The 12669-nt window shown below is 35.1% G+C and overlaps 1 protein-coding gene across 2 annotated transcripts in view; it reads right to left on the minus strand.

Moving 5' to 3' along the window:
* LOC111045672 ((E3-independent) E2 ubiquitin-conjugating enzyme UBE2O) overlaps positions 1–12669 on the minus strand; it is a 60643-nt gene that overhangs the window by 3792 nt on the left and 44182 nt on the right. Inside the window, exons 14-21 of one of the 2 annotated variants that reach the window (XM_039434769.1) lie at positions 12428–12664; positions 11188–11593; positions 10073–10325; positions 8132–8353; positions 6039–6282; positions 5571–5588; positions 4856–5057; positions 3488–3594 (exon numbers count right to left, since the gene is read on the minus strand). In XM_039434769.1, coding sequence (XP_039290703.1) covers positions 3488–3594; positions 4856–5057; positions 5571–5588; positions 6039–6282; positions 8132–8353; positions 10073–10325; positions 11188–11593; positions 12428–12664 — 1689 coding nt within the window. Of the gene's footprint in view, positions 1–3487; positions 3595–4855; positions 5058–5570; positions 5589–6020; positions 6283–8131; positions 8354–10072; positions 10326–11187; positions 11594–12427; positions 12665–12669 lie in introns of both variants that reach the window. The other variant, XM_039434768.1, reaches the window with a different exon arrangement.

A 12669-nucleotide genomic window follows, 5' to 3' on the forward strand; every position in this document is an offset into this window, starting at 1 on the left:
ATAAGGTATAGGGAACAGAGAATCAATAATAAGATTATTATTCTCTACAGCAAATAAACGTCTGCTCAATAATCCGCAATCTGAGAATTGCGCTCTAGCTCTCAGCAGGCTGGACCTGCTAGCTAAATACAGTATATCAATTTCAATTATGTGGTAATTAAAATTTGGAGAATAAGGTTTGAGGTGTGGGATTTCTGAATCGCGAGCCTGCAGCTGCGAAAGGATTTTCAGCAATTCTGAAACTGCTAAACAGGATTTCCGCGCTAATCTGATGACTGCGCGCCGGTTATTAAGGGCCAATCTGTGACTGCCCTTAAGGGTATGGGAATCACTCTCAATCGTCTGAAACGCTTTTAAATTAATAGTCAGTATGTCGACTATTATGAGAGGATAGAAAAGATTTTTCACAGACACAGTCTGTAGAATAATATCGGGAAGACGACAGTCTGTCGTTGTCAGAATAGGAAAGGATTTTTCCAGGATTTTCCACAAGGAAAATATCGAGTCAGAGACTCCTAATTCAGGAAAAGATTTCAATAGACTTTTCCAAGTAATTGCCAGTCTAAGGACTACCACAAGATCGATCTCTAATTTGCAACTGAGATCACGGGAAAATTCGTGAATTTTCCACAGGGAAAACCAGCAAATAATATTTGCTATTAAAGAAGACAGGTTTCTAAGAATTTTAGAAAGGATTCGCGGGTCTGAAAACCCGCGACGATCTCGAATCTGGAACTGAGATCAGGAAGGATTTTAACACAGGAAGAATTAAGAGAAAGGATGCCGCAGTCTAGAAACTTCGGCGAGGAAGTCCTCAAGCTGTACCTGAGAGCTAGAAGGATTTTAGAATAGGGAAAGTGAAGAGAAAGAAAGAGAAAGGACGTCGCAGTCTACCAACTTCGACAAGGACGAACTCAAGCTGTACCTGAGTTCTCAAGGAAATGATTGGAATTTCCCTACTTGGAATTACAGCAAGTCTGAAACTGCTAAGCGAATTTAAAATACAGGGCCACTCTATAGTATGAAAACTAAGCAAGGAAAATTTACCATAAATGATAATAATCTCTCTACAAGGACAAAAATTAATCGAGAAAACTTTTCTCAAAAGGAACAGGGATTTTCCCACAAGAATACAAATTAATCGAGAAAAACTATTCTTAAAAAGGACAGGGATTTCCCTACAAGAATAAAAACTCAATGGAGAAAAATTACTCTTTAAACTAAAGGCCACCTTACTACAGAGAAGGAAAAATATACGGACTACCAGTCCTGACATACAATTACCTGAAATGACGTGGATACTGATACGGAGAGTAGCGAACCGATTCCCACTTCCCGTATTATAATTAAAAACGTCGTGAAGCGACAGAGTCGAGACTTATAAATTAAGTACTCAAAAATAATCCGCTATAAGAGCCTAGCTAAATTCCCCACTCAACTATTTGTAGCACAAACTTGAGATCCCTTACAGGTTTCAAAACCAAGGATAACTCGTTCACCCCCAGTGATACGAATTTAGGAAAAATAACCAACAAGAAAGAAAATCCCCCAGGAAGTTCTATCTTCAAATATAGTCGGCAATTCGACATACAATATTCCATTCACAAAAATACAGAATAGAATATTAACCCTCTAGTACACCACTATTAGAAGCGCCGCTCGGAACGCAGCCGTACACAAACCCGTTCACCGAACAACTGCTTCTCCCAGGTCTTCTTGAAGCTGCACCGGGTCGCTGAAAATTAGGAGGCCGGGGGAAAAGAGCTTCCTGACCAATGAGAGTCTGAAAAGACGATCACGCCACTGGTCATGTGACAGGGTTTGACTCAGCTGCTCCTGATGCTAAGGGTGCAGCTACTGATGACAATGATACTAATTGCTACACTAATTCAGGCCGGTAAACAATATTTCTATTCCAGAAATTTCATGAAGAACGATACCAACCCGACTCGGTAGCCGCTTATCGTTTTGATGATACGAATGCTGCTAATTCATAGGGATTGGCGACGATGGTGATGATGTGCATGTACACAACTGCAAATCTAACAAAATATATCCGGCAGTCGACCCTATTCTAATTCTAAAACAGAATAAATTCGCTAAATTACGCTGGACGACGGCTCTCCATCCGTCACAAAAATTCACTTTGTGACAAGTAATATTTTCATATATTATATTTATATAATATTATACGATTTCTATTATCATATGCTTAATTTTATATCGTAATTTCTCTTTCATTTCTCGAGTGTTATATCATTGTTATTATTTTTTGACGTGCTCATACAATGTAAAGTTGTTCTGGCAATAAAGAATCTTGAAGTTTCATATTGTTTTTATTCATTTAAATTACTATTTATTTATTTACAATATGAAAATTTCCACTGAGTCTAAGAAGACACATAGTGGTACAAAACAAAAAATAGCACTGTACATGATGTAAAACTAAAATTACAATAGAGGAGTACAGTAAAAATGTGGACTATAGGTCGACTCAAGCAAAAATATTTTGTTAGCTGATTTATTTATGACTTGTGACAATCAATAACTACATTTGGGCTGTTGAATGATGGGGAGAACACAAATTATGTTCACATAAACAAATTGAAATAATTGTTTACGATAGCGATATAATTGTGAGTTTATTCGAATATATGCGACATAAAAACCACGATTGGGCTGGGCTGTTGTATAAAATTAGATTTGGAACAGTTTTGGTCAAAACGATTGATTTTTTGGATGTTGTTCCCATTCTACATCTGCATGGAGTCAGCCACTGGCCTGCCAGTTTTAATCATGACCACAGATAATTTTGTAATTTCAAGTAATTTATAATACCCACTCAGTCAAAAACCGATTAATTGGCCAATTCCAACTACAGTTCTCGAGACTTTAAATGATTCCTTTTCAATAATGATAAGAATTTTGCCAAGCACAGTCATCTATCAATAATTTCAACGTCCAAGTCTGAAAACTTATTAACTGTAACAGTGATAACTGTCTTTGACAAGTTACATATTTTTTACATTATTTCTTCAATTATAATTTTTGATTATTTTTATAATAGATTTTCGAAACAAGATTTGCTTCTCCACAACAGGACACATACACAAAATAACAGCCATTTAACACATTGTATTTTAGTGAAGGAAGGCAATCACTGAGAATTACCGTCCAGATCTATGATCAAGTTGCTAATCCAAAACTAAGTATGTAGTTCGCCATCGAGATCTCCAGGCTTGCATGTATACTACTTTATTTAGTATTTTACCTGCATTTTTGTGTATCTCTTTCACGTATTGAGTTATTATCAGATCAATTATAGTGTAAAATATGACTAGTAGTCGTTTGCATTGTGTGTATGTGAACGTGTTGGACTATTTTGTATTTAGTACGGTGTTTTGACTAGTTTCTAATTGATCACTATTATTTGTGATGAATTTGAGTTCTATTAAATAGAAACTAAAGTTGAAAAAGCCATACTTACTGGTAGTGTGAATCTCCTTGAAAGAGTTTGGAGTTGTCGGTGACAGAGGATGTGAATCGTTGTACCTTTCCGAAACTTCTAACCATGAATTCAAACGACTAATCATCCTAAAACAAAATAAATAAGTTATTGACCGAGCGAAGTGAGGTCTAAGATTCAAGTCGACGGTTTGGCATTTCTCTTAATGTTTATATGTTACCGCGAAACGCGGTAATAGATTTTCATGAAATTTGACAGGTATGTTCCTATTTTAATTGCGCGTCGACGTATATACAAGGTTTTTGGAAATTTTGCATTTCAAGGATAATATAAAAGGAAAAAGGAGCCTCCTTCATACGCCAATATTAGAGAAAAAATCAGACTATAGAATTATTCATCATAAATCAGCTGACAAGTGATTACACAGATGTGTGGACAAGCCAGTCTATTGCTGTATGTCCATAAGGTCTATAGTTTTAATCAGGTACTTGTGGATGAGAATACTGCGTGAGGTCTACTGTTCACAGAACTACTAGTTATTATGCTAGCAGTTATTTGAGTACCTAGTGAGATAATTTTTTAAACTCTATGTTCTGTCCCTAAATAGTACACTGATTTGGTAATAAGCAGAGAATATTAAAGAAACATATAAGAAATGTATTTCTTATTTTTAGAACTCGTGGCTGGAGCTCAACGCTTCTTTTTCCAAAAACTATTGTATTTTAATGATTATTTTCATTTGTAGCAATATTTCTTCTGTTTATCCTGAATAAAACTATGCATTTCAATATTTTTGAAAAATTCAAGTATAGCCTACTGTATGTCAGTTTTAATTCCATTGAATATATCAATATCAATAATACATTTATCTATTGAATAGTTTTCTTGGAATAAATAATAATAGGGTATGCTATCTTCTGGGGCTACTCATTAAAAGTCGAAACATGTCGTGTTAATTGAAAACAAAAGATGCCTAGTTCATTCACTAAAAAAAATAATTAAATGAAAAATTATTTATTTGGTGGAGTTTCTACCACTCAACCTCCACATTACTTTGGAATACCAATGGTTCATTAATTTGAATGCATTCCTACAATTTTTAAACGATCTATACTTAGTAGAATGACTTAGTGACTTCAATTGTAACTATAATATTGCATAAATATAACAAGATAAATTACAAATTTTAAACACGAGCCTAAACATGAGTAACTTAAATTTTCAGCTAATAAATTCTAGTGAAAGAAGTTGGGAAATGTAATGGAATAAAACAGGAAATGTAAGAGAATGTATCAAATATGCAGATTTTATAATCAAACATGATTGATTGATTTTAGGAGAATAGAATACCCAAATCTTAAATCAAACCGTTTTGATGAGAATACTTACTTGGGCGCATTCTTGGTGAAATGCTCCGTAATTTGCTCCTTGAAAATAGGCGGAGGATGATTGATCAATTTTGTCATGGACTGTACAAGTTTTAGCACCACCATTTCATTGTACATTCTGGAGTTTTCTCGACCCTGCTGACTTCCCTTCTGCTTCTCATAGCCAGCTTCGTTGAAGTACGGCTCACTAACCAATATTAAACCTGCAAATAGACGTTATTAAATTGATATACTACCATAAATCACTCATAAGTAGAGAATATAATATGAATTTCGTTACCGTACTGAAACATGATCAGATCTCAATTTTTCATTTTCTTATAAAAATTGAAGTAGTTTTATATTATAGTTTCACATTATATGAAAATATGCCAGGTAAACAAGAAAACAAGAGAGAAAACTATTTATTTATTCATTCATATGAATATACAATTCAGGTAAAAACAACAGGCATACGCTCAAAACTGCTTTAAACCTTAATTTATAATACACAGTTATTATTTGCAGTCAAATGAGCCATCATCAATATCCTAGACATAATTGATGAAAAATGTCTTTCAAAACATTACTTCGGACCAAAATATAATAGTCTAACAAAAAGGGGTTAAGAAACGGTTTACAAATGAAGATTCTTCTAAAACTTCCCACATACAAGAGCTAAACAAAGATATATGAGTGGAACAGGAATAAATACAGTGAGGGAGAGCATAGGATACCTTGAATAGAGACGATGATAACCTGGAGCGATTGGATTTTGATGTAATTTTAGTGTGTTTTTGTTATACGAATTTGAAAATTTCAAAAGTATGATGTATGATGTATGTTCCACATAAGTGGAACAAGAATGAATACAGTGAGAGTGAGCCTAAATCATACCTTGAATAAAGAAGATAACTTGGAGAAGATTAGATTTTAATTTCATTTTGTTTTCGAATGAGTTCTATTTTGTAATTTCGAAAGTAAAACAAATATATGTTATCAGTGAAACAAGAGTAAATACTCTGAGTGAGAGAATAGTATACCTTGATTGGAGACGATAACCTGGAGAAGATTAGATTTTTATCTTTTCATGTGTCTTTTTGTTTTTGAATAAATTCAATTCATAACTGTAACAAAAGTGTAACAAGAATGCATACAGCGAGTGAGAGCATAAATTAATATGATACCTTGAATAGAGACGATGACCTGTAGCAGGTTGGACTTGGGCGTCCATACCTCGGTGCCCTTGCCACTCCATGTGCCGAGCAGGGAGACACACACCTTGCCGTCCTCGTACAGGTTGGGGTTGAGCCGGTCACTGCAGTAGCTGACATAGTGGCAGAGTGGAGGTGCCTTCGGGTAGTCTGCCGACAGCTGGAAGTCGAACAGAAACAGACCGTCCTCGTAGGGCGTCTTCTCCGGGCCCCGGATCATCACCGAGTACAGGTCCTGCATCAACATAGTATAATAAGAATCACGTTATAAAGTCAATACAAAGGTCCTAAATCTTCAAAGTAGATTGCATTTCTTTTTTCATATACAGGGTGTTTCAGAAGTAGTGTCGATCATTTTAGGGTATTGTTCCTCGATGATAGGAGACTACAAACGTCGTATTTGAATTGTCCAAAAGTGAACGGTTTACGTGAAATTTGCCATCAAAAATTAAAAATGGCCGCCATTTTGTAAATTCATATCGAACATTTTTATTTCATTTTTTAGTGTTGAGTTTTTATAGCATAAATATTCATGCCAAATTTTAGATCAATACAACATTTCGTTCTTGAGATAAAACGTCCTACGTGAAAAAAATGGCAGCTATAAGGATAATCGCTGAGTTTTGGACACTTCAAATACGACATATGTAGTCTCCTATCATCCAGGAACAATACCCTAAAGTTTTCGACACTACTTCTGAAACACCCTGTATATTACCATACTCTAAAATTTTTCAACAACATGTGACCGGTTGCACATAAGCTCTTTAAATTTTAATCATGATTAGGGTGTGATCACATTGAATCCGTATATATGCAAATGCAAGCTTCGTTATCCATGACCAAGTGTGCAGATGAGAAACGAAATCTGGAAAGAGCAATAGGGAGACTCACACTGGACGCGTGCACTTGCTGGTTATGCGTTCAGTGTGAGCAGCTACATGCAAGTAACAACGTTTTTCAATGGCACTTATCGAATTTTCGGCACATGCATGATCTGACCAGCACTGACACATACGCACATTCAATGTGATCACACCCTTAACAGGAGAGCTAATCGTGGCACTTAATCAAGGTTAAAATTCAATAGGTTTATGTGCAACCAAGCCTCTATTATTTTATTTCAAATGTATTTAGTTGAAAGAATTCAAAGATTGATGATCGTTGCAGCATTTTGAGCTACGATATTATAGTACATTAAATTGAGTTCAGCTTTTTGTATCTCTCCCAATAATAATTGCCTCGATTTGTCAATAATTGAATGGATAAATAGAAAATGTGAAAGCAGTAACATCACGATGATTTACAAGCTGCCTATAGAGATAATATTGTCGCTACAAATAATCAAGATAAAATTTTGATTTCCCTCAAGCTCGCCCTAATCCAACATACCTTGAAAAAATCCATAATATTTCGTGAATGAATAAGCATTATCAATAAAAATTGAAGTATTTGACAAACTACGCTGATTTGGAAGGATATCAAATTATTTTTTGAAGTAGTATGTAAGCATATAGGGAGATGTCTATGATTTAAACTCAAAAATAATTCAATTCAGAAGATAAATTAGAAAATCAGTCAATAGAAGAGCGTGCGACTATAACTCACATACAGTCCAAACAAATTGAGTTTATAGATAATGATTTTTGTGACTTTCATCATGATCTATATTTAATTGATATTTGTGATGTCATGTTGGAATAGATGAAATACGCAAGATTAAATCAGTTTTATAGATTCAAGAAATCAGTGTTTTTAAATATTTTCAATATCTGAAAATTTTACAATAAATTAGTGATATTTCTGACAACATCCCAGTGTTTTCATTATGGATAGATATCACAACATCTCACCAACAACAGTATCTGAAGTCAAATATTTTCAAGTTTTTACTGAATGAATAGCTCCGTAATAGCCTAGATTTATAAAATCAGTGTTATTGGATCATCCTACAAAATATTTTCAATTTTTACTGCATTGCAGAATTTCTGATAATTGAAAACTCTATCATCATTAATTTAACATAATTACAAATGTAAATTATTTATAAATTATTAATTATACAATGATTTTTTAGAACTGACCATCCTGTCCTCGAATCCCTTGACCCAGATGCCCTGCGGCAGTGAAGTGCGCAGTAGTCTGATCTCGTCGCGCACCGTCTTGAAGAAGGCCTTGGGTTCGTTGGGCAGAAACATGGTCAGCTTGAACTTGTGGCTGTTCGGCGCAGTCTCCATTATCGAGAAGCCTTCGTCCTCCCTCTGCAGGTTGGTGCAGCTGCTCTGCGATAGCACAGGCTCACTTTCCTACACACAATAGCATATAAAGGAATGGAATAGAATAGATTAAAAGAGAAGAGAGTAGAATATAATATATTAGATTAGAAAAGAATTAGTAGAATAGAATAGGATGGGTTACAATATAACAGAACAGAACAAAACAGAATAGAATATAAAATAGAATACAATTGAATAATAATTTTTTGTATTTTCTACAATTTTTATGTAATTTTTAACTATTCTTTACTTTCCCCTATGCCTTCACTCTGCTCTTTCTCTTCCCTTCCTCACTCACTTTTTCTTTTCCCTATTTCTTAATAATATCCCATTATTATTGTCTTGTACTATTAAGCATTGAACACTCGGCCTCTGCGCTCAGGTTCCTCAAACCTTGCAGGGACTTCCCGTTTTTAATATAGTTATGTATAACCCTATTAATTGTATTTTTCTTTTTCATTTTATATTGTACTTTACTTTTTTCATTTATAACCATTTTTGTCATTGTAATTATGTTTTTGGGACAAAAAAAGATTTGATTTGAATAGAATAGTATAAAACAGAATAGATTAATTTACATTGTAGCCACTTCTGAGGTCATCACAAGCATTGCCCTTTTCACAGATTACAACAAAATTTGATTCAATTATACAAATTTGGCTTGCGCTATCATTGGTTCACTTCCCTAGATAGAATAGAATAATTTTTATTGTAGCCACTTCCGAGGTCATCAAAAGAATTGCCTTCGTCACAAATTACAACATAATTTGATTTAATAATATAATTATGCTTTGAGCTAGCATTGGTTCACTCTCCTCAAAATATCAGAATAATTTCAAATGTAGCGCCTTCACAGGCATTGCTACAAGCATTGCCATCGTCACAAATTACAACAAAATTTGATTCAATAATACAATTATGTTCTGCGCTAGTTCACTTTGATTTACTTTCCTAGATAGAATGGAACAGAATAATTTTTATTTTAACCACTTCTGAGGTCATCAAAAGCATTGCCTTTTGCACAAATCATAACACAATCTGATACAATAATACAAACACAATCAACATTTTCACATGATGAAACATAGTTTAACATACGTGAAACCAGGTTTTCTGTATGCCTGTAATAATGGAAAATATAGAATCAAAGTGGGACAATGACAACACAGGTTGTAGTTGAAAAGAAATAAAATTGTTTAGATCGTTATTCAATAATCTACTAACCTCAGGCTCGGTTTCTAGGATCTAATGACCCATTTAATTTAAAAATGATTTAGAAACTGGGCTTTAATCGTGTTAAAAATATAGAAATAAGTTGTTTAGAATAAAGTAAATTTGATATTTGAATAGTTTTATAATATTCAACAGTTGCAGACGACAATTCGTACTAAAAAAAATCAATAATCTTGAATAATTATATTAATAATCCTAAACAGTTGATTGTTGTTAAAATGTTGGTTTGTTAGAATTTCTTTGTTTAATTACTTGTTAATTTAATTCTGAGAGTTTCGTAGTTTTTCTAATAATAAATTGGAAGTTCATATATTATCACACTGATGATATGCACTTATGAATCAATAATTTGTTTGTATTATCAACTCGTACATAGAGGACTTATCCTGAAAATGTATCTAGTGCTGACAATATTTAGGGATACCATCAACCAGTTTTACAATAATTCACGTTTCAAGTCTAACTGAATTCAGTTGAACTCCTTTCTTACTATAATCGACTCTATTAGCTTTTTACCTTAACAGGGGTTGTGCAAGGTGACAGCGTAGCTGTGCCTGGGGTATCATCAGCGGTACCGTTGACTGTAGCAACAGCAGGCATGTTACAGTCCTCCGTTACGCCAGCTACTGGCTCGGCGACAGACGCGTCTGCGGCGAGTGCTTCAGGTGTCTGCGGAGGGTCTGCCGCATCTCGTTCGCTGCTACCCGCCGGCGATACTGTGTTGGCAGCGTCGCTCAAGGTCATGCCTCCCGTTGTGTTACCGCCATACCTGACCAAACCAATTCATCATAGATTATACATTATTTCAAACCTTTTGAAATAGAAACACATGACATACTACATGATATAAAGCTTCGATTTTATCGTTCGAGAAAACATGAAATTTATTCAATCCAATTCTTTATTGACAAAATTTAACAACGTAACAAATCAAAGGTTAATAAATCAAACACTTATCACAATAAAATAAATAAAGTAATGAATAATAATTAAAGTAAATAATAATTATTCAATATTAAAGATAAGATATCCATTTATTCAACACAGTATACAAAACAATACAATAAACAGTTGAAGGTCTTCATAGAAAATAATTTAGAAGAAGGTAATGACAGAACCCTCACACCAATCTAATATAAAAATCACAGAACAAAATTAAACCGAGATAATTGGCTACTTCACACCGTCGTAGCGTAGCTTGAAATACGTCTTTTGAAAGACGTAGCCGTCATATCTCCCCAATGTTAATCTACGATTGATTGATACGTCGGCTACATCTTTTAAAATACGTATTTCAAGTTTCGGCGGTGTGAAGTAGACTCAAGTGGGACAAGTAGAATGTCATAGCATAGTTGCAGGTGAAAATTTCTATATCTAAGACTACATAATTCTCGGGTACTTCGTATCAACTAAAACTTAATGACGGAGACTTGAAGAATATGTGATAGTCGAATGTGTCACAATTTTAAGATTCTGTTTTCTTGCATTCTTGTAATAAAAGTTGATTGATAATAAATACCATTTTATGATAGTTTCGTATTTTTTGCGATAAAAGTTGATTGATATGAAATACCATTTTATGATTGTTTTGTTTCCTGGCAATTAAAGTTGATTTTTCTGAAATGTCTCACCTCCTCATGACTTCAGTATGCGCCTTGACCAACTGCGCCAGTATGAGCGAGCACAGTCTGACGCAGACGTGAGAGTTTTTGACAGTCGGAGTCTGCAGATCACCACTCGACGCAACCAGCGACTCATCAGCGTCAGTCACAGCCGGTTGCGGCTGCTGGTCATCGACTGAAGTCGCGCAGCCAAGTCGCTCGGCCACCTCGCAACCAGTGTTCGAATCGGTCGTACTGTCGACGGGTGACTTTTCCGCTTCTAATTTAGTCGCCGGCGATTTGTCGGCTGCTAATTCAGTGGCTGGCGACTTATCGGCGTCTGTTTTAGACGCCATCGCGGCCTCCCTGTCGCTGGTATCCACTTCTCGCGCCAGAGTTTCACCTTCGCCAACCGTCTCATCAATTATCTTTTTATCTGTAGAAAACGAAAAATTATAAAATAGATAGGCCTATACTGAGGTTCCTATAAATTATAAATAAACTCATAAATTAATATTTGTATCAACACTTTGTATTACCATAGAGAAACAATAGCGTAAGTAGATATCCCATGGTATAGGGCGGTTATGTCGCAACTTTTACTGTTATCTCAAGTCTATAGTCCACGTAGTTCTTTCCCGTGAAGCTTTATGACGCTGGTAGTCTCTCATATTGTGCCGTTCATACACTCTTACCCGGTCAAAACAGTAAAAATCGACAATAATCGACAGTAATCGGTTTGAGATAACAGTAAAAGTTGCGACATAAACGCCCTATACCATGGGATATCTACTTACGCTATTGTTTCTCTATGGTATTACTCTCTATCATTTCTTAATTTATTCAATAATGAAAAAGAGCAGCAGTCTTTATATTCAACAAATTATTTTCAGATTGATTTCTATATATTTTGCGGATTTCAAACAAGCCAAACTGATTTTGAATTTGGAAATTTCTACTAGATCTGGACAAAGGTCAGGACACGAACCCATGATTCATTGCAGCCTCTGGCCTAAATATGGCTTATCGAGTCTTGTTGGGGGGTTTGTTTACTTTTTAGTAGACTGGTACTTTTTTTAATGTACTATTGTCACCTTCAAATTGTAATAATAAGTATTCTGACAGAATTGGATTTAAGTTTCTGTTCTTGTAAATTTGACTTTTAATTTGAAGTCATGAAGTTTGCAAAATACATTCATTTCCCACAAACGTCAAGAAAATTTGGTTAATTGAAACGGCCGTTTGGTGTGTTGACCTGTTTCGTACTCACCACAGGCTGATTGGTTGATGAGCTGACTTTTAATACTCTGTTGGGACTTGTTGATGCGAGTGTTGCGTGAATTGTGGATTGAGTTTTTGGCGCAAGTGACCACCCTCTCCTCCAACTCGGCCAGGTTATCGCTCAGGAACTCACCCATCATGTCCCTGTTGTTGGGTGGCGACCCATCCACCACACCCGAGTCCGAATTCGAACTCCGTTCCGACATTTGCGTTTCCGTCTCGAAACCTAAA

This window comes from Nilaparvata lugens, chromosome 8 (genome assembly GCF_014356525.2).
Source record: "Nilaparvata lugens isolate BPH chromosome 8, ASM1435652v1, whole genome shotgun sequence".
Taxonomy (NCBI): Eukaryota; Metazoa; Arthropoda; class Insecta; order Hemiptera; family Delphacidae; genus Nilaparvata; species Nilaparvata lugens.